This window comes from Artemia franciscana, chromosome 17 (assembly GCF_032884065.1).
Source record: "Artemia franciscana chromosome 17, ASM3288406v1, whole genome shotgun sequence".
Lineage (NCBI taxonomy): Eukaryota > Metazoa > Arthropoda > Branchiopoda > Anostraca > Artemiidae > Artemia > Artemia franciscana.
In genome coordinates, this window is record NC_088879.1 from 7,031,534 (window position 1) to 7,054,730 (window position 23,197).

A 23,197-nucleotide genomic window follows, 5' to 3' on the forward strand; every position below is an offset into this window, starting at 1 on the left:
TTTTCTAAGAAGTGAAGCGGTTTCAAATTGTCTGTAGCAGTGACAGTACCGGCACTTTTCTGAAGCAGCACTTCAAAATACATTGCATCTTAACTTATGCATTGACTAAAAGGCAAGAGGTTTCGTTTTTTTTAGCAGTGACAGTACCGGCACTTTTCTGAAGCAGCACTTCAGAATACATTGCATCTTAACTTATGCATTGACTAAAAGGCAAGAGGTTTCGTTTTTTTAGCAGTGACAGTACCGGCACTTTTCTGAAGCAGCACTTCAGAATACATTGCATCTTAACTTATGCATTGACTAAAAGGCAAGAGGTTTCGTTTTTTTTAGCAGTGACAGTACCGGCACTTTTCTGAAGCAGCACTTCAGAATACATTGCATCTTAACTTATGCATTGACTAAAAGGCAAGAGGTTTCGTTTTTTGTAGCAGTGACAGTAGCGACACTTTTCCATAGATGCACCCTAACAGGATAGTCAAAATATAATGTACACACAGAGATCTTGATAAATTCAAATTGTTCAAGAAACTGTAAACCCAATGAACTAAAACATCAAAACACAAAAAGCCTCCGGTAAGGGTTTTACGTGTATACTACGAGTACCTGTATTTTCGTTACGCAGCTCGCAAAGAGTGAACTTTTTGTATAATTTACCTCTTTACATCTTCTCATTGTAACATTAGACAATCATCGTCGAAAAAGTGACATTCAGAAAAAGTTAAAAATCCATGAATTTTTTGGCTACATTAGTTTTTTCATCCGATTTTTATCTATTTCAGGTTTCATATTCGCTCTTTACTTTAATCAAAAACGCAAAAAAATACTAAACCTTTACCAAAAATATCTTACTTAGCTAAAATTATATACTAAAATTTACTGATTTTATGACAGTTGAAAGACTAAATAGGCCCTTAATATGAATTTATCATTTTCAATCAATTATTTATTTTCTCCTCCTAATTTTTGTTGCGTTTTCAGTAAGCACTTGTTTTTTGGATTTCTACAACTATTGTGATTTATATTAGGTATTTATGAGTTATTGTGAAAAGGTATTGTGATTTTTACTGTGATATATTTAATTTATTGCCATGTTTCTTCACACTTCCTGTGAGTTGCTTTTGATTGTAATTTTAAGATTCGACGTATAATATTCCTTCTTCTGGACTAACCATTATTCTTATTTAGATTTTTAACATTTTATCAATTTGGCTTTACAAAATTTTTATTCGATTGTAAATTTTTTTAAGTAAATTTCAGATTAACTTCATCCACCCCCCCCCCTTCCCCCAACCCTTTCTTTGGATATGGCTTTAGGCTATATGCCAAAGTTTGTTGTGTTATTTTTCAAATTGGCACAGTTAAAGATAAATAAGCACACACAATAATGTAAACCAATGAGATCAGTGTGTTTCTATTGTCCAACCTAGGACTATATCCAGGCATAAGCGGGAGAAGAGGCTAGGATGCAGTTAAACTGAAATCAACTCTTAAAATCAAACAAATAGAAATTTTAAACAAATAGAAGTAAAAAAGTTTTAAATTTATATTTCAGTTCAGAAGAGAGGATAAATTACAGTCTTTTTTCAAGAAATAGAAAACAATAACTGTAAGTGAAGGAAGTTCTAGCAACAATTTTCCCCTAAATTGAAAAGGTCGCGAAAAGAGGTATTTTGCCCCGAAGTTGTTTATACCTCTCAGTGCCCAAAAATCCCACTACCACACCGCCGTCAAAGGTTTTTTTTTGTCCGCCTCATCTCGCTCGGGCCTTTGGACCCTTTAATTGTAACCTGACTTCACGTCAATCTGCTCAGATCAATAATTCGTTTGCTAGAGTTTTTCGGGTTTCAAGGTTTTTATTTTCTTTTTGTTTCAGGTAATTTGAGCCGCACCCACTCATGATCTATTAATTGCTTGTATCAAGTGATTAGAGTTATAGATGTCGCTACTTAAACACAATCACTGGATATAGCAATATAGATTGCTTGGAGCTTAAATCAGGAACCTTTTCATAGATGGATAGAAACAGATTTGAAATGCTACAAATTAAATTAAAATCAACCTTAGTGTTTGCTTCACAAGAACAAGAATCAATTCCGTCTACTTTTTGTAGACATTTTTGAAAATAAATCTGTTGTAAGTTTGTTTGAGTATTCTCTAAAAGTAGAGCCATTAATTAGCAAGACTACAAATCACACAGTTTAATTTTATATCCAAAATACAGTACAATCCACCCTCCCCTCTCCCAGGAACATTTACGAACTAAAATTATTTGGGTCTTAGACTTGCAGTTTCTCATATTGGAAGTAGTACAGTCTCACAGTTCTGAAAGTATATATCACGCCTTAGGCAAGTTAGGGAATTCTAACCAAAATAGTCATGTTTAAAATAATACCCGGGGCGTCAAGCTATCTTCGAAGCCAGTCAAATCCTGACTGCGTGAAGTATACAAGGGCTTACAACCCTACTCTGTTCAAAGTTTCACCCTTTCTCCCTCTTTGATCATTTATAATTGCAACTTCCGGCCCACTCGTAGCGGCCGATCACCTCAATTAGCACTATAGTGAAATTGAAAATCAAGCTTTTCAGCCCCCCCCCAGCTGAAACTTAGGGATTTCGTAGATCTATCACGCCTTTGCCTTTACGGTGCTTTGCCTTTACGGTGCTATATGGCTCATTTTCACTGGTCTTGGGAAATTGAATCCAACGTTGGATTCGATCCAACGTTGAATTTTTTAATTGTTTAAAAAAACAGTCGAAAATATTGCAGAAAAAAAGCCCTCAAATATTTTTTTTACCAACTATAAAAATAACGAAAATCTGCGTTAAAGTTACCCCCCCCCTAAAAAGATTAAGGAGCACCGTATACACTTTACGAAAGAATTAATAGAAAAGTGTTAAGTTACCATCTAGTGTGTCTCTTTAACTCAAAGATAACGCTTGTACAAAAGAAAAAAAAGAAAAAAGAAAAAAAAGTTATCATTAATATTTTTTATATTAAAAATTCTTATATATAATTAACTTCGCTCAAATATAACAAGTATGTATATCACAATACAGAAATTTAAAAGAATCACATTCGCGGGTGAACATAAAAGTCGAATGAACACAAATAAAAGATATGCATATAGTCAAACAGTATAGCCTAGAATATAGCATATAGTCTTAGCATATAGCCTAGAGCTATATCCAGAGAAAGTGTTGAAATAGATCTGCATATTCTAGCAAATGATTTTGTCTTTTTTGGAAAAGTTTTTTTTTGAAGCTGGATAATATATCAGAGATTAAAGGTTCTAAAATTTTACTCTTTCTCTCAAAGCTACTTTTTAAAACAGTAAAAACTTTAGTGTAAAGAGCGGGGCGTTGAGGAGGGAACAGTCCCCTTCATATACGGAGTAATTTTTGTCCATTTTAAGTTTTAATATTGCTCCTTACTTTCAGTTTAAAAAACTTGTTTTTTTTATTTACCCTACTTTTTTTCATTTACTAGTTACCCTCCAATTTTTTGATTGTTTGAAAAGGCAACTAGAACTTTTATTTTTTTACAAACGTTTTTATTAGTAAAAATGTACTTAACTTACGAATTAACTTACGTAACAAAATTCTATATTCGTATGTTTTTATTACATGCATGAGAGAATTCACCCCTTCATTAGTACCTCGCTCTTTACACTAAAGCTTAAATTTTGTTCCAATTCCTTAAGAATGACCCCTGAATCACAAAGGCCGAAGAATAAATAGCTGAAGTTAATAAAATTACTTTGGCGTAAAGATCCAGGTATTAGGAGGAGGTGAACCCCTCATATGCGTAATAATTTCTGTTCGTTTTAAGTTTTAATGCTGCTCCTTACTTTCAGTTGAAAAATTGTTGTCACATTTATTTTTCAATTGCTCTTTTTAAAAATGCCAAAAAATCTTGCACCCCCTTCATAGAAATTTTCTTCCAAATTCCTCCGTGGAAATCTCCCCCCTCCCGCATAACCCACTCCCCTCAAACCCTTCTCCCCAACCAAAAAAAATTCCTGAAAGCGTCTGTTCACTTCCCAATAATCATTACTATATGTAAACACTGGTCAAAGTTTGTACCTTGCAGCCCCTCCCACGAGGACTCTGGGGCAAAAACAAATAAACAAGTATTCGTGATCTGTCTTGTGGCAAAAAATGCAAAATTCCACTTTTTAATGGCACTTGGTATTAGCCAAGTGACATATAGCAATTGCAAATTCTGTCGGTCTCGAATTTGCAACTTTAGGCACTTCCAGGTAAGCTATAACGATGAAATTTGGTAGGCATATCAGAGACCGGACCAGATTAAATTAGAAATAGTCGTTTTCCCGATTTGGCAATCTGGGGGGTAATTCTGTAATTCTGAAAATCAGAAAAAATGAGGTATTTTTAAATTACGAACGGGTGAGGGGATCTCAATGAAAGCTGATATTTAGAAGGATATCGTGACTCAAAGCTCTTATTTTAAATCCCGGCCAGATCTGGTGACATTGGGGGGAATTTGGGTGGGGGAACCTAAAATAATGGAAAACGCTTAGATTGGAGGGAACGGGATGAAACTTGGTGGGAAAAATAAGCAGAAATCTTAGATACGTGATTTACATAATTGGAACGGATCCGCTCTAATGGGGGGGGGATTAATTCTGAAAAATTAGAAAAATGACATATTTTTAACTTACGAAGGAGTGATCGGGCCTTCATGAAACTTCATATTTAGAAGGACCTTGTGACTCAGATCTCTTATTTTAAATTCCAACTGGATCCAGCATAATTGGGGGGGGGCGGAAATCTTAGAAAATACTTAAAGCGGAGAGATCAGGATGAAACTGGATGGGAAGATTACAAACCTGTCTAAGATACGTGACTGACATAACCGACCGGATCATCTCTCTTTGGTGGAGTTGGGGGGGGGGGTAATTTAGAAAAAAGAGGAATTTGTAACTTACGAAAGGGGGACCAGATCTTAATGAAATTTGATTTTTAGATTTATATTTAGATATATTTGAAAATTCCGACCAGATCCTGTGACATTGGGGGGAGTTGGAGGGGGAAACCGGAATTCTTGGAAAACGTGAAAATTGAGGTATTTTTATTTTACGAATAGGTGATCGGATCTTAATGAAATTTGATATTTAGAAGGAATTCATGACTCAGAGCTCTTATTTCAAATCCCGACCATATTTTTTGACATTGGCGGGAGTTGGAAGGGGAAATCTTGGGAAACACTTTGAGTGGAGGAATCGGGCTGAAGCTTGGTGGTAGAATAAGGTAATGTCCTTGATGCATGATTGACGTAACCGTACCGGATTCACTCCCTTTGGGGGAGTTTGGGGGAGGGGTTCAGTGATTTGGCGAGTTTGGTGCTTCTGGACGTGCTAGGACGATGAAAATTGGTAGGCGTGTCAGGGAGTTGAACAAATTGACTTGATAAAGTCTGTGAACTCCTGGCTCTTAGCTCTTCTTGCCTCGTCACAAGTACCATATGAGCTCTTAGCTCTTGCTAGGAACCTGTAACTTCTACTATAAGGTTCTCTGATACGCTGAATCTGATGGTGTGATTTTTGTTAAGATTCTACGACTTTTAATGGGTATATCCTCCTATTTTCTAAAATAAGGCTAATTTTCTCAGGCTCAAAACTATTGATGGGTAAATCTAAACTTAATAAAACGTATATATTTAGAACCAGCATTAAAATGCAATTCTTTTGACGTAAGTGTTGTCATAAAAATTCCGTTTTTTAGAGTTTCGGTTACTATTGAGCCGGGTCACTCCTTACTACAGCTCGTTACCACGAACTGTTTGGAAATCATAATATGTCATTTACCTGACTTTAAGTTAAATCAGCAACATCTGTTGTAAACTATAAGCACCATCTGTTGTAAACATCTGTTGTAAACATAGGAAATCGCTTGATAATGATTCTAAAAATTTACAGGATGCCTGGCTATTAAGCAAATCAAATGTTTATTTTCGTCTTGTGGGGTAAACAATGATGTTATAGTGATTTTCATTAATTACCGAAATTAACGAAACGTAGCTATGTTACTACTTTGCGTTAACTAACGTGAAGTTAATTTCATTTCTTTTCATTCTTTTTTATGCAAATTAATGAGTTCGCTTGAGTTTGGACCTTAAAAAACCGTATTCTATGACATTGGACGCTAGGGCTAGTTGTAATTTTGTCTCTCTTTGTGGAATGAAAAAAAAAACAATTTGATAAATTTTTCAATCAACCATATCAGTTAAATTTTACAATTTCAATTCAACCAATCAAAGCATTCGATCCAATTTTTTTCTGTTTTAAAATGAAGAATTGAGAGAAAGAGTCAAACTTTAGCGTAAAGAGCGGGGCGTCGATGAGGAAGCAGCCCCTTTCATATACGAAGTAATTTCTCGTTTTAAGTTTTAATGTCGCTCCTTACTTTCAGTTAAAAAAACTTGTTTTTTTATTTAATAATAACTAACGCTGCTCAAAAAGGTACTATCATTTTATGGCTCGCTCGAATGATCCTTCTGGGAATAATCTAGCACCACGAAGTAAGTGCGGAATGGGAGTTGCGCTGACCTCGAGTCAGTTTTGGTTTCAATTTTCTTTATTGCGTTCAGCGTTTTTCGCTGCTTGTACTACTTATTTCTGCTTAATCAGACTGCCCTACACCAGTGCTGGGCTCCTCTGGAGGCCCCACATGAAAGAATTCTCTCAGGAAAATTCACGCTTTTCCACACATTATAGCTTTTTGCTTTCAGTTATATGGTTTTTTCGTTTTTGCAGGGTATTAAGAGTTAACGGGTAAGAAATTTGGGCGTTAAGTAAAATTAAAAGAATAGAGTAATTTTAACCCTTAACTCTTATCTGGGCCACCCCGAAGAAACTTTCTAGTCGACAGACTTTTTTTGCCACATGCGGGAAGTGGCAAAAAAAATTTGTATGTTAAAAAACTTTTCATTTTATAACTTGGTTCTGTTTAATAATACACTTATATAACTCTAAAACTTATTCAGTGGCAATTTCCCGTCATTTCAGAGCATTGATTCTTATGAAATTCCGAGTTCGAAATTTTATTGATTATTTTTTTTTTTTTTTTTAATTTAAGGCTTTTGACGCTAGAATCTACTGAAGAAGTACGAGTATCCAAATTGACTTATGAAGTGCTCATTAGGAAAAACTTCATTTTGAAGGGCTTCAAGTAACTAAACAATCAGCAAGATAGGGAATTATTTAAAAATAGTTGGGTTTTCATATTTCTTCATGCTGGGCAGAACTTTTACGGATAAAACTGAGCTTACAATTTATTTCAACTTTTTATGATAAAATAGATTCTTTGATAATATTCGGGTTAGAAAATTAATGAAGAGGCTTTGTACCATCCAAAGAGCATGGAAATTTAGAAGTTTTTAAAATTTCCTTGGTTTATAACTTTGTGTTACTAAACTCCAACAAAGTTAAGTAAAGCGATTTATTTAGGACGACAAGCACATCCTACCTATTACAAATTTAGTACTTTTTTTTTTAGGAAACAAATCATTTTATGGACAGAATAACCATTTATTTATTTATTTCTTTTTTAACTTGTATTCATTTCTTTTTCATTTTATTTCCTTTTTATTTCTTTCTTTTTTCCTATTTAGTTTTATATATTACTATTTCCTTTTAATTTTTTTTAGTTATTTCAGCCCAATTTAATTTTCTTTACTCTTTATTTATTCCTTAATGGAATCATTTTTTTTATGGATGACAGAAGAACCCATGTATTACAAATTTAAATTTTTTTTGTTCTAGAGAGTAAGTAATCATTTTTATCATCATAAACTGATATCAAACAGACCCTGAAATGAACGTAGACTAGGGATGACTTTACTAGGGACGACTTGCATAAAACCACTAGTTTCAGATTTTCTGAATGGGTTTCATTCGAATAAAAATAGTAAGTGCTCAGTCCCATGAGCAAGAATCAGAAATATTTGGAGGGCCGCCTAACCCATGTTCCTTTTCACCCCAAGTCATGAAAGCAAATATGACAGCACGTCAAAGTTTAGAAGCAGCTCGATTAGAATTCAAAATTACAATGAAGAGGATTTACGCAGCAAAAATAATGTTTATATGTGCATAACAGTCAAAATTAAAAATTGTAAAAAATTGTAAAGGCCAGAGTGGCGAGCAATGTTTTTATTTTGATGTCCTTGGTACTCTAAAAAACTATACCCTATACCCTAGATCTACATTTTTTTCAGTTTCACTAACTCTTAATTTAACTGACTTAAAGTAAATTTACTCGCATTTAAATCTTAGGGTTTTAGATAATGTAATAAATGATGTAACTATTCTTGGGTTGTTAGGGTTGCTACACATCAGGCCCTTTTTTAAAATCCTTGAAAAGTGACTTAGTACATGAACTTTACCGTCCGTGTTATGCTACGTTCACTAGTGGATTTTAATGTCAAGGTTGGTAGAGATGGGGATACAGAGTATCCCCATTTCGTGTTAGAAGATAAAGTCGTAACTCTTATAGACTAATGCAATTTTTTAGCTATAAGAATCTAGCTATAAGCAATATTATGTTTAGAAATAAAATAGCCCACAAGTTAACATGATAAACAAATGATTACAAGACAGCTAACCTTATTGATTATTTTATCATAAATGGAAGACTATTAGGCAAGACAAATGTTACATTCTACGGAGTATAGGAATGATGTTACTGATATTATACGAATTGCTTAGGACACCCCCCTGACTGACCCTGTCTCAAACAGTAATCTGATCAAAATAAAGTTCTGTTCGGCTTTCTAAGGCTAGAATGAGAGAAAGGCCAATTTTAAATTGGCCAATTGAGATGACTATGATGAGTTTTATAGATAAAGGATGACAGATTGTGGGAGATGGCCTTTTTCGGCCAACTACCCAAGGTCAAACGAAAAACAGGTCGTCCTCAAATGAATTGGGATAAATTTCTCATGTGCTTTTCTGTTTCTTCATTTCGTCACTGTTCATTCAGTTTACGGGTACAGGGTCGAAATAAAAGTGACTCATGACAAAATGTAAAGGAATATATAATTTTGGCTATATATTTGCACGATAGGGGGACTATTCTTAGTCCGTGTCAGGAATGTTAAAAACGCCCCGTTAAGAAAGGCAATAAGATTAGCTTCAGTAAAGACAGTGCTTGAGAAAAAAAACCATCAGGGTTGCTAGCCCTTTTTTAAAATCCTTGAAAAGTGATTTAGTACATGAACTTTGCCTTCCTTGTTATGCTATGTTCATTGAGAGATTTTAATGGCAAGGTTGGTAGAGATGGGGATACACAGTATGCCCAAATTTTGTGTTAGAAGATAAAGCTGTAACTCTTATAGACTAATGCAATTTTTTAGCTACAGGAATCATGCTATAAGCAATGTTATGTTTAGTCATAAAATAGCCCACAAATTAACAGGTTATTCAAATGATTGTAAGACAGCTAACCTTGGGTGCGTTTCTTTACTTGTCCGATTATTAATCTGATTAATCCAAGCGTTTCTTTAGACACATATGACGTCAGAGGTTAGTCGGATTATCCCCACAAACGCTCAAGATTACTTGTCCGTGGGCTGGCACTTTATAACCCCCAAATAAAAAGATTATTTGAGGATTGTGACGTCAATGCTATATATTTTTTTAAATGGATAAACATGTGAAATCGTTAAGTCTAGAGAAAAGACAAGGAAACTGTAAATAATAGAAATAATCTTAGCTTTTCAGTGACCTGTAAGTAATAGTATGCATATTCCTTAGTAGCCTATCTAAAGGGTTTTTGGTGTTCTAGGCCTGTCTTGCATAGGCTAAGCTTCATAAGGAGTCAGAAGAAAAGTTTTTTTGTTATTAAAAAGGTTGATTCTTAGGGAGGCAGCTATCACATTGGTGAGTTAGTCAAATGTTATTATATCAAACAGGCCTAGTTTGTAAACCATCCTATAATTTTTAGTTGAAAAAAAATTAGAATGATTAGGCCAATACCTATAGCCTTTTATATAGTCTATATTTGTTGAGATTGCTATTTAAACTGGATTTTTAAGATAAAGTAGGGGTAAAATTTTACTTTAGCTACTTTTGGCTATCTTTGAAAGAGGTTAGGCTAGGAAAATGAAACTTTCAGGGATGTGTCTACAGGCTAAAGTATGTCCCAGGAAGGTATTTTGAAGTACCTACTTCTACTTCTTTTCCCTCTAAAGGGTCCTGAAATTTTTGGGTGCCTTATTTTTTGGTTATCAGTTTCTTTTTCCCTGGCCTTAGTTCTTAAATATTCTGGCCTTAGACAACTTCTGTTGATTGAGCAGAACTTTAAGCCATAACACTGTTTTTTTCTAATTCTAGAAATAATCTTTTATGCCACCTCATTATAGGTTAAATATATGGCTTATATTATTTATTCCCCATGAATTTTTGTTTTATTTGATTTCATTGATGTCAGTTGCTTTCTGTTAAAAATACATATATTTTTTTAAATCAAGCTTCTTCTTTTGTGAAAAAATTTGAACTGTTTCTTTTTATATATTGTATAAAATGTAAAGGAATACCTGGCCCTTCATTTCACAATTCAACTGAAAGTATTTGAGGCATCTTACATCAAAATTCATTTGACACATTTTAGTGGTTTTTTTTAGATGACATAGGTCACCATTAAGGTTTTGCATTTACTTTGCTAAAAATTGTCTTAAAAAGTGCCAAGTTTAGAGAGTTATGCTAATATTTTTCTTGCTGATGAGTATAATTGTTTTTAAAATTCCTTCTGTTTAAAGCATTTTAGAGAGATTCTGAGCCAACCATGGGTATATTGTTGTTACAAATGATTTTTCTCAAATGGGCTTGTGGAAAACAAGTAGAACATATAATTTCTCTTTTTTATTATTTCAAGACCAGAATATCACAAAACTAAGCATTAATATTGCTGATTGTACCTTAAGTAAATACAATCCCTGATGGAGTTTTGTTGATACCTGTTTAAAAATTTATTTGTCTTAATGAAATACATATTGTTTGTGGGACAGCAATGAGTAACTATGACTTGAGTTGTTTTTTTTTTCAATATTTTCTTTTTTCCAAATAATTTTTGTTCTCTGGTGACATTTGTGTTCCTTCCTAAGTGGCTGGCACTCTAGGTTGAGAATCCTTTATCCAAAGGGCACAGGTTTAATTTCTGGCATTAGCAGTTTATTTGGTTTGGGATGAAGGTCAGTGATGTAACTCTGTAAGTTCAGCCAGAATTGGCCCAAACTTAACAGGTTACCTAGAGAAATCTGGGGTCAGTAAGCAGGAAGGACATGCAAAAGCATAGGATGACTGGCCCCTAGCTTCCTATTGCACTTCCTGTCTAAAGGATTACCTGGTCCTTTACTAGGCTTCTGAGTTAGCCATAGGAGCTTTCTTTTAAACCCATTAAATATAAGTACAAAGGAAGAAATGCCAGTAAGGTGGTCCTTCCTTTTCAATGAATTTTTGATGTACAGACAACAGTGTAGGTCATAAGAATTGGCTGGTGAATGTTTTGCAAGGTTTAAAAATTTAGGGCAATTGCTCAGGTTGAAAACTGAGCACAAAAGTAAAATTTTGTGAATGGTTTTTCTTTGTGAATGTTATATTTATGTCATGTCCAGAATTTTAAAGTTAATCTTCATTGTTTTGTTTTAATTTCCATGGCTCTAGGACTTTAGTGTATAAAAACCTACTTATGTCCATCCATTTTCTTTTAAACAGAGAGGAGTTCTATGTTTCCTAGCTTCAATAAATTTATATGCAATTTTGAGACCAGGGTTACAAAGTAGGTCAAAACTTGCAAGTGGAACTATGATATGACTAATTAATTTGTAAGATATGTATATCAATTTAAAGATTTAAAAAATTATGTAGAAAACAAACAAGACAAATAAATAAAAGTATCCCTTTACAACCATTTAATTAAGTGTAACAAATGTAGATCATCCCTAAGATTGAAATGAACAAAGCTTCAATTATGAATCTGTTTTCTTTAAACAGACTGAAGGGGCAAACCTCCAAGCTATGACAAATTCAATCTCACTTTTGATCTCTTTCCTTTTCAATAGGAACTTTCTTTGTATTTTTTTCAACCAAGTAAAAACAGTAGGGACATGATCAGGTATAAGTGACCTTCCACTAAGCCTACATACCCAGGGGAAAAATGTGCAGCTACACTAATAATTGGTAATTTTTTTGTTGTTCATATGTTTGATTTACAAATAAAGTGAACATACTCCTTGATGCCTTTTTATGTTTTTTACATACATAATAAGTGCTTCAAGTACAAGTTTTTGAGCTCTTGAAAATGACCAAAGTATACTCAAATAGTTTTTGGGTATAAAAAAGCTTAAAACATTGGTCTCAAACTTACTGTTTCATTATTAATCCATTTTTACATGTTGTATAATCTATGAGCACTGATTTTCCACAATTAAGTTGGATTAATAAATTTTACAATATTATGCTGTATTTCTTCTTCTTTGATGCCAAATTTTCAATTAAGGTATGTGTTTTTGGTCATTTTTGACAAAATAATGTATGTTTTTCACTGCCAAAATTTGTTAGGTTAAGTAAGGTCAAAAAGTGCTTAAACTTGAACTAGCAAAATAAGCAATTATTATATTTGTAAAGAACATACAAAAAGGCATCAAGTGGTATATTCACTTTATTTGTAAATCAAAATATGAACAACAAGAAATTCACCCCTAACATGCCTAATTTGCAAATATATAGCCCAAATTATATATTTCCAATGTTTTCTGCCACCTTTTACTTGTTTTTCCAGTTCTTATTTTGCCACAGTTGCCTCAATTAACAGGTACTAGGGTTGAGGGATAGATTGGCAGAATCAATAGAAAATATGTAATTTCAGCTTCCATATTAGAAGGGTTGGGGCTAAAGTAGAGCAGGGCTGCATGTAGAAAGCTATAATTATTATGTAAATTACAAAGAATCATCTTTTTTTTAACAGGTTTTCTTCTATAGGTCTACAGGTCCTTCTCTTGGCTTATACCACATCAAGCATTATATAACCAGAGAAGAATAAGTAGCAAAAAGCTATATATACATAAGCACATGTTATTTAACAATGACTTCTCTAGTGCTTAACTCTGACCCCTTAGTAATATTAACAAGAAATGAGGGTAAAACTGGTGCAAACAGTATTACTGGCTTTCATATAAAGTGAATGTACCACTTGATGCCTTTTTTATGCTCTTTACAAATATAATAATTGCTTCTACTGCAAATTCAGATTTAAGCACTTTTTCACCTCTTGGCCTCTTCAAAATGACCTATAAATGGGGTCATTACAAATCTGTAATAGTTTAGAAACAAATTTGGGCTATATATTTGCACATCGGGGGTGGGGGTATAGCATAGCATATATTATATATGTTAACTAACCATTGCTGTTTTTTTTTAATGTGTTTATGCACATCAAATTTTAATGAGAAGAGAAATCACCAGTGCAACAGCACACACATAAAAAAAAAATTCCAGCAATGGTTAGTTTACATATTTAATATATGCTATGATTTACCCCCACCCCCTGATGTGCAAATATATAGCCCAAATTTGTTTCTAAACTATTACAGATTTGTAATGATCCCATATATAGTTCATTTTTAAGAGGTCAAAAAGAGCTTAAATCTGAATTTGCAGTAGGAGCAATTATTATATTTGTAAACAGCATTAAAAAAGGCATCAAGTGGTATATTCACTCTATATGAAAGCCAGTAATACTGTTTGTACCAGTTTTACCCAATGGTAAAACTGGTACAAACATATATAGGTAACAGAAAAAGTGAAATTTAGTGTAAATGACAATCAGGAACTGGATACTGGCTCAAGGTGGCCAAAAACAGGGCTATATAATTGGAGTTTTTTAGTGAAAACACACTTCCCTGGCTAATTTAAGACTTTGAATTAATTAGCCTACCAAAATGTTCCTATCCTATGCAATTGAAATAGTTTTCCCTTCTCAGAGCATTAAGACAATTTATCACAATAAAAAATATCCAAAGCATCTTGAATGGAATGACTTAAAAAGGCAAATGACAACCACAATTTGAAATCTTACAATTAAACTTCTGGCCACACAAATTGTATTAGGCTAACCAGCTCTGAAATAATTGCTGAAGGTGTACTTGCCTGTAAAATTAGAAACAGGCCCGAAGTCCCAGCCTCTTCCTTGTCAGAACTTCACATAGCATTAAAACAATAATTACACGTGACCAATGTTGTTATTCCCGCAATTAATCTTGCCGTTTTCAGTGACACGTGGCCAGACAAGTATTTGTTGCTATCTTTTAGGGGTTAAACCTCGATTAGTAAAAATCCCATTGGACAAGTAAACAAACGCACCCCTTATTATTTTTATCATAAATGGCAGACTAGCAGGCAAGATAAATGTTACATTCTACGGAGCATAGGAATGATGTTACTGATATTATACGAATTGCTTAGGACACCCCCCTGACTGACCCTGTCTCAAACAGTAATCTGATCAAAATAAAGTTCTGTTCGGCTTTCTAAGGCTAGAGTGAGAGAAAGGCCAATTTTAATTTGGCTAATCGAAATGACTATGATGAGTTTTGTAGATAAAGGATGACAGATTGTGGAGATTGCCTTCTTAAGCCAACCACCCAAGGCAAAAAAAAAGCAATGGGTGGCCGTTTTGCCAGGGCCAAAGGAAAAACAGGTCGTCCTCAAATGAATTGGGATAAAGTTCTCATGTGCTATTCTGTTTTTTTTTTATTTCGTCCTTGTTTTCAAACAGTTCGTAGTAACGAACTATAGTAAGGAGCGATCCGGCTCAATAGTAACCAAAACTCTAAAAAATTGAATTTTGATATCAATAGCCACATCAAAAGAATCGCATTTTAATGCTGATTTTAAATATATAAGTCTCATCAAGTTTAGTCTTACCCATCAAAAGTTACGAGCCTGAGAATATATGCCTTATTTAGGAAAATAGGGGGAAACATCCCCTAAAAGTCGTAGGATCTTAACGAAAATGACAGCATGAGATTCAACGTCTCAGAGAACCCTACTGTAGAAGTTTCAAGCTCCTATCTACAAAAATGTGGAATTTTGTATTATTTGCCAGAAGACAAATCACGGGTGCGTGTTTATTTGTTTTTTTTTTTTTGTTTTTTTTTCCCAGGGGTCATCGTATCGACCAAGTGGTCCTTGAATGTCGCAAGAGGGCTCATTCTAACGGAAATGAAAAGTTCTAGTGCCCTTTTTAAGTGACCAAAAAAATTGGAGGGCATCTAGGCCCCCTCCCACGCTCATTTTTTTCCTAAGGTCAACGGATCAAAATTTTGAGATAGCCATTTTGTTCAGGTTTAAGTCATTAGGTTTAATATCAGATTTAAGTTCAGGAAAGTCATTTAGCAAAAAAAATTAATAAATATGCAAATTTCGTTTTAATTATTCCTCTGCGGAGACCCAAAATCAAAACATGCATTGATTGAAAAACGTTCAGAAATTAAATAAAAAAAAACAAGTTTTTTTTAACTGAAAGTAAGGAGCAAAATTAAAACTTAAAACGAACAGAAATTACTTCGTATATGAAAGGGGCTGCTTCCTCACCAACATCCCGCTCTTTACGCTAAATTTTTTTACTGTTTTAAAAAGAAGAGTTGAGAGAAAGAGTTGAGAGAAAACTTGTTTTTTTTTATTTAATATCAATCTACGGTTACAGGGTCAAGATAAAAGTGACTCATGACAGAATGTAAAGGAATATATAATTTTCGCTTTTTTGCTCGATAGGGGGCTTAAGGCTAGAATATAGTGGAACTGCAGTCAAAATGTTTTAACAACAATAAGTTTCCGTGAAGGAAGATTGTTTTCATAGCATTTTCCCCATTCAACAGCGTCAATCCTTGGATTATACCCAAACGCATGCTTGTATGGCCAGAAAATATAAACCTACTTAGTTTAAAATCGTGACAATTGAAATGTAGTCAGTTAACTTGGTAACAAGCATTACAAAAGTTGAAGACAGATTCTTTTGCATAAAATAGATCGCTGTGAAGATTAAAGCATGAAATAAAAAATGAGTCTGTGAAAAACCAGGTTAAGAGTTTGAATGGAAGAGTTTTTTTCGTTTTGTTCAGACTTATAATGTACTAGTCTGATTCCGAGTTCTTGTGAAGCAAACATTAGGCAGAGAGCATCCCAATTATTTAGTAAGTTGCATTTATATCAATTTCTGGATTAAACTTTATAACAGGGGAGACATAATGTACGAAAAAAATAACAGTGTCTTCTCCATTAAATTTTCTGGTACTTGTATGTTATAGCGCCTATGTTTCGTTCTTTATCTAAGTAGGATCTCCTTCCTTACTAATATTAATGAAATTTCACAAAATATTTTGGAAATATCTAGAAACAAATTTGGACTATATATTTGCACATTAGGGAGGGGGATGAATTATAGAGGGTGTGCACGCAAGGTTGGTTAGGTACAATTATTCTGCATATTATGAAGTAAGAATTGTTTCCTAAATTCACAGAGCACAAATACTTTACCCCACCCTAATGTGCAAATATATAGCCCACATTATATATTTTCCGTCTATTCTGTCACTTGTCTTTGTTTTTCTACTCTAAGCTGAAAGAAACTAACGAAGAAACCGGTTTTTCAGTGGGTTAATGGATGAAGAACTGGTAAATATGAAGAAAGTGAACATATAAGTAAATGCCATTTCATGTGCTCTTTCTGAATATAATCGCTTTTCTTGCAAATTCAATTTTAAGCCCTTTTAGGACCCTTGAAAATAACAATATCATTGTGTATGTTTTTGGTATAAAAACGGGTTATAACAATTGTTTCAAGCTTACTATTAATTGTAAATTTATATGTTGTGAATGGTAACATTGATTTGTCAAGATTAAGTTGAATAACGAACAAGAAAACTAAAACCAAACCTGTCATCTTTTCTTCTTATTCTGTTATTCTTCTCATTTTATGTTATTCTCTTACTCTTATTCTTTTTATTAACTGTCGTTTCACCAATATGTCAAAAATGTCAAAGCCGACAGACGAAAAATAGTGGATAGAAAAATAAATTTTTTTTAAATTTTGTATCGAACTTAATCATGATAAATCAATCCTCGTGGACTATTTAACTTTAAAAATGGATTTATTTTCAAAAAGTAAGTTTGGAAACAACGTTTAAGCCTTTTCTATACCCAAAAACTAGAAATTTTTGGATCATTTTTAAGGGCTCAAAAAGGGCTTAAATTTGAATTTGTAAGAGAAGCGATTATTATATTCTTAAAGAACATAAAAGAAGCGTGAAGTGGTATGTTCATTTAATTCGTAAGTCATTTACCCTGTAATTTTGCTTTGGTCAGGGAAGGGCAGGTTTTTTTTTCACGGGTGTACAAAAACAGTTTAAAATCCACTTTAAAAGGGGTGCCTTGAAATACGCCCTTTTTTCCTCAAAAGAACCCTTTAGTTAGAACAAATAAAGACTTGACAATAAATAAATAAAACAGGAAAGTAACATGAACTTATACTGTAATATGAACATCGAAATATTTACCAAAGAACTGAACACGGGCATATAATTCATAAGTCAACTATCCTGTAATTTTTATTTCGCTGGGGAAGGGTAGGTTTTTCTTAACGGAGATACAAACAAACAAGTTTAAAATGCACTTTAAAGGGGGTGCCTTGAAATACATCATATTTTTACGCAAAAGAACACTCAAGTTAGAACAAATAAAGACTTGACAATAAATAAATAAAACAGGCCAAGTAACATGAACTTATCCTGTGATATGAACATCGAAATATTTACCAAAGAACTGAAAATAAGCGCTATAACATAAAAGTACCAATTTATTTGCAAATATATTTGTTACAGCTGGTAAAGCATTTGCTATTATCAACCGTCTGTATTTGGCAAATTTACTATTTATTTCAGCATTGCACTTGCAAAATTTTAGCACCAAGAGCAAAAGATTAGGGGAATATGGTGCCCCCCCCCATTCGTAGAGTTATTTAGTTTAATGCATTTTGGTCCGCTACGTAAGATACGCCAAAAAGGCCACAACCCTATATCATCATTCTTTCGCCATCTCACCTTCTACCACTTTTCCCACAAACAGACTTTAGGGTGTTTATCATACAAGTACCCATTTTACTATTAAAACTATTGAAAACATTTGTTACCAATCCTGGATCTGCTACAAGCGGTAATTTTTCTCCACCAGCCAGTTTCTTTTCTTTATAGAAACATATTTTAAACTTTTAGTTACTAAGGGCTTTTTTTTAGCCATTTAAGGGCTTACAATAAAATTACCCCCAGAACCGATTATTGAAGAACATAGAAAAGGTATAAAGTGATGTTTGCTGGTTTTGTACAGAACTAGAGCTACAGGCTCCTCGGCCCTTAAATTCAATGGGGGGATGAGGCCTGCAATTCTGTGTTTTCCCACATCCCTCACGCTTAACTTCCCCAGATTTCTCCAGGTGCTCATTTAGAGCTGGAATAAGTTAATAACTTGCTTTTGAATGGCTTTAGCCTGTGAAACCAGCAAATGCTATTGTAGGTCTAGGTATAGATATAAAGGAGTACCATCAAGGGTACCAAAACTTGACTATACTGAAAATCCTATCTATGTTTTCATGAAACTTTTTGACAATAAACCAATCGCTCAGTTCGCTGGCAAAGAAGAAAAATACAATTTTGCCGTCAAAATTTCAAATGAAAATAACAGAAATATCACGGAAAGGGGTTTTAATTCGAGTAATGTCCACTAAATTCCCGTCGTTATGATTGATAACTAAAATTTGAATGACCTAAATTACTAAATTAGATACAATTTAGTCGTCATAAATTGTAAATTTTAAGCAAAAATTTACTACAATCGTAAAAGATAAGCCTGCCACTTTACCCTCACCCAAATTTATCAAAACTGTTTTATGTGAAGTTGATTGATTTTACAAAACCAAAAAAGGCAAGCAGTATTTATATGTGAAGCCTCAAGGCAAGCAAGTCTTTCTCATCGTAAACATTGTAAACAGTTAGAAGATATCATTAGAAGGGTTCTAATGTTCTACGGAGTTTGTTAGGGCAACATGTTTTTTTTTATATCTGGGGATCAAGTTAAATATTTTAGGAACCTTTTGAAGAGAATATTTTAGGAACCTTTTGAAGAGGGTAAGAGAATTTTGTCTATGGACGTCCTATCATCCTCCATAAAAAGTCGGGCTAAAACATTTTGCTTTTGATAAACAAAAGAAAAACACCAAACAATCATGAAGTTTTCGTTTGTCCATAAAAACAGAGAAAATAGACGTATCCCCCTTACATACACTGAGAGATTCAGGGGGTGAGATTACCCCCCCCCCCCCCAAAAAAAAAAAATCTGGTGCCCTCTTTCCCTTTTTTCACTCTTGTTTTTCGTATAAATTTGTCAGTACGATCAATTACCGGCACCTTTGTCAGATTGCCCCCTACTCCAAGATTTTCCTCATTGGTGCCCTTGTCACATTGAGCCTCTCCCAAGATTTTGCTTTAGATCCGCCCCTGCCTACACAGTGGACTCTAATTCTACAACGAAGGGAAATGGGGCTGAAAGATTCTGTCCTTCACAATTGACCGTCCTTTGAAGTATTAAATAAAAAAACAAGTTTTTTCAACTGAAAGTAAGGAGCAACATTAAAACTTAAAACGATCAGAAATTGTTACGTATATGAGGGGGTTTGCCTCTCGTAAATATATCGCTGTTTACAGCATAGTTCGAATTGTGTTCCAGTTCTTTAAGAATAACCCCTGAAATCACAATGGGTTTAATTAGAATAAATAGCTCTTTTGAAAGTACCTAAAACTTCTTGAAACCTCTACAGTAGAGTTTTCTGATACGCTGAATCTGATGGTGTGATTTTCATTAGGATTCTATGACTTTTAGGGGGTGTTTCCCCCTTGCTTTGAAAATAAGGAAGATATTCTCAGGCTCTTAACTTTTGATGGATAAGACTAAACTTGATGAGACTTATATATTTAAAATCAGTATTAAAATCTAATTCTTTTGATGTATCTACTAGTATCAAAATTCCATTTTTTATTGTTTTGGTTACTATTGAGCCAAGTCACTCCTTAGAGTTCATTACCACGAACTGTTTGATTAAAAGGATCTTGTCTCAATGAACCAACGGGAAAAATTATATAGTGGCTAAGAACATTTCAATTTATTAAGCCTACTGGTACCCCAAAAAAGCTATTAGCAAACGTAAATCTAGACAGTTTGACTAAAAAATGAAATATCCTGCAAAAAAATATAATCTTAACAAAAACCACATCGTTAACGTCTGCATGTCTAAGAACTCACCCAGCGGATTTTCCGTCTCCTACGGATTTTCGTACAGAACGTCTCCTACGGATCACCCAGCGGATTTTCCGTACAGAAATACACAATTTTATATTTTTATGGCATGATCTTATTTTTATTTATATTTTATTGATTTTTGTTGTTGTTTTTTTTACTAAGTGTTAGATGCATCAAACCACCCTTCAAATATTTTCTTAAGTAGTTTCATTCAAGTGAAAATAGTAAGTTCTGGTGTCACAAGTAAGAATCAAAAGTAATTAGAGGGTGGGCCCCCTTATGCGTGTTATTTTTCACCCCACGTCCTTGTAAGAAAAAATAAAGATGCGTCAAAATGTTCAGATACCTTGATTTACGTTAAAATTTACGTTTTAAATTTACGTTCAAAATTTACATTTTAAAATTAAAATGGTGAAGATTTACGCATCAAAACAATCTTTATGTGCATTACAACCAACAGAAAAATTATATAAAATTTTGTTTTTCTAGTAAGAATAGACCGATGATGGAGCCAGGGGGCGAACAAAATCTTCATTTTGGTGTCCTTGGTACCTTAAAAATTGTATATTCTCAGAGCCATTCCAAGGGCTGGTGGCGCCCGGGGAAAAATTAATTAGAGCGTCCCTGCCGACTCAAATATAAGCAAAAAATGCCGAACCGTGTGACAAATTTGACCGAATTGGGCAGCCCTCCAACTGTTGCTCCCCAACCACAGAGCCCAGGGCAGCTTGCCTCATCCTCTCTTTAACCGGCTCTGTGGACCCTATAGATCTACTTTATTTACTTTCGTATGATAACTGAATACTTAACTCACAAAGAGTAAAGCTACTTCGAGTTTACTTTTTTTCTCGGAGTAATTTAGAAACTTCATTAGCTGATTTAATTATCGTAGGCCCGTACCAGGAATGTTGAAGCATCTCTTTCAGAGGGGACAAGATCAGCTTCACCGAAGACGGAGCTATTCTCCTCATATCTCTTAGAAATCGTTCAAACAGCCCAATTATTACCGACGGGAAAGATGTAATGCCAGAAGTTAAAATAGTTCTTAATCACATGAAAGTTTTTTATAACTTGGCAACTTAATAGTTGTCAGGAATTGACAACTACAGGAATTTTACCGGTCATGAAAATTTCACTAATTTTGCCTTATTTTTAAACTAAAAAAAAAAAAAAAAAAACAAGAAGAGCCAAACGCTTGATTGCGTTGGTGTTTTTTTCTCCACCGCCAATTTTAACGCGTGCAAGTTGATACCACCTTTGACCTATACCACTATGATAGTGAAAGTTAAATTCCGTACATTTTTCGGTTGAAATGAGGGAAAAGCTGAATTTTCGGCTATTTGCCATAACCGTGCTTTGAAGCAATTTTACCTTTTCTTATTACTATTAAATTTTCCTGAACCACACCTTTAATGGGGTGCTCAGTAGGTTGCTAGTCCTTAGCAATTTAAACAATCTATACTTGAAGGTATCAACAGATGGCATCGAAGGAATAAATCTCTAGAAGATAGTTTCAGTTAAATAGGTAGTGCAGAACAGATAAGGCTATTTCAAAGCTGAGGAAACTCTGTCCTATGTGTTTTCTCCTTCACGTAATGTGAGTGAGCTGATCATTGATAGCTTTAGAATGGTGAAAGTTTAAGAAAAATATGCCCTATAGATCCAATCTATTTTTAGTTTCGGAAGTTAACTTAGTTTAGGAAGTTAGTTTTTCGAGTAGTTTCTCGAAGTTTACTCTTAATATTTTATAAACTTTAAAGAAAGTTAGAAGGTTTACAAAGAAAATTCTTCAGGCCCGTGCCAGGGATATCGAAAGGTGCCATGAAGCGATGTTTAGAGGTGATAAGATAAACTTCACCGAAGACAGGGCTGTTCTTCACATAGCTCTTAGAAACCGTACGAATAGCCCAATTCATATCGACGGGAAAGATGTTATACCAGATGTCAACGGAGTTTTAAATCACATGAAGGAGTTTTCAAACCAAGTTATTCATGGCCAATGGGTTGCCTACACATCAAAACGAATAACTGATGTTGTTAATGTCGGAATTGGAGGATCAGACCTGGTAAGTGGTGTTTACAGATATTAGTTATATGACTTGAGGTGGAGTCGGGATCTTTTGGTTATTGATTTATTGAACCTGCAGATACTATTTACTACTCACTGTAGCACCAAGACCTTTGAGGCCGACAGCTACGCACACTCCTCCTATGTCCTAATAAATCGGAATTTTGACCCTTTTCACCCTTCAAGGTCAAGACTTGACTTGCCATCAAATTCTTATTTCTTTATATTCTTTCTTAGCCTACAAAAAAAAACAATTCCTTTTTAAATCAATATTGGGAAACCGAATTTCATACCTTTTGTACCGTAAAGTCATATTCTTGGCTGGAACTGGAATACATCTATGTTCAGGATTCTGTACGGAGACTTACTGGAATTATTGTGTCTTGGTAAGGCAGATTCTTTAGTCAAGTCTCATAAGGGATAACAGCGAGGTGTGGGGACCGCCAAACAGGATCAAAAAATGTATTATATATTTTTACAATTTGTATTAATGTTCTGATGGCTATACCATCTAACATCTCTTGAAGTATGTTGCATTATCAATAACAATTCATATTGACTGCTCCTTTGTCCGAGGGGTGGAGCTCGATTCCTGGTGTGGCAGTCTATTTGGTTTGGGGTGGGGGTTAGTAGTGTGACAGTAAGCTCGGTCGGAGTATGGCTGACCCAGCCCTCCACTTCACTTCTTGGCTGAAAGGCCTTGAAACGTAGATCAGTACTGCGAGTTTGGACTTTGAAGGTCATGGGCCATATCCTTTACTCTTTT

The 23,197-nt window shown here is 34.2% G+C and overlaps 2 protein-coding genes across 3 annotated transcripts in view; both read left to right on the top strand.

Annotated features, from left to right (window-relative positions):
- LOC136037762 (glucose-6-phosphate isomerase-like) overlaps window positions 1-23,197 on the top strand; it is a 130,258-nt gene that overhangs the window by 27,835 nt on the left and 79,226 nt on the right. The gene's annotated exons all lie outside the window — the stretch shown is intronic.
- The window catches only part of LOC136037763 (glucose-6-phosphate isomerase-like), a 40,548-nt gene continuing 33,312 nt past the window's right edge, over window positions 15,962-23,197 (top strand). The window contains exons 1-2 of one of the 2 annotated variants that reach the window (XM_065720571.1): window positions 15,968-16,210; window positions 22,157-22,429. In XM_065720571.1, the coding sequence (XP_065576643.1) occupies window positions 22,193-22,429 (237 nt within the window). In that variant the 5' untranslated portion in view covers window positions 15,968-16,210; window positions 22,157-22,192. Of the gene's footprint in view, window positions 16,211-22,156; window positions 22,430-23,197 lie in introns of both variants that reach the window. The other variant, XM_065720570.1, reaches the window with a different exon arrangement.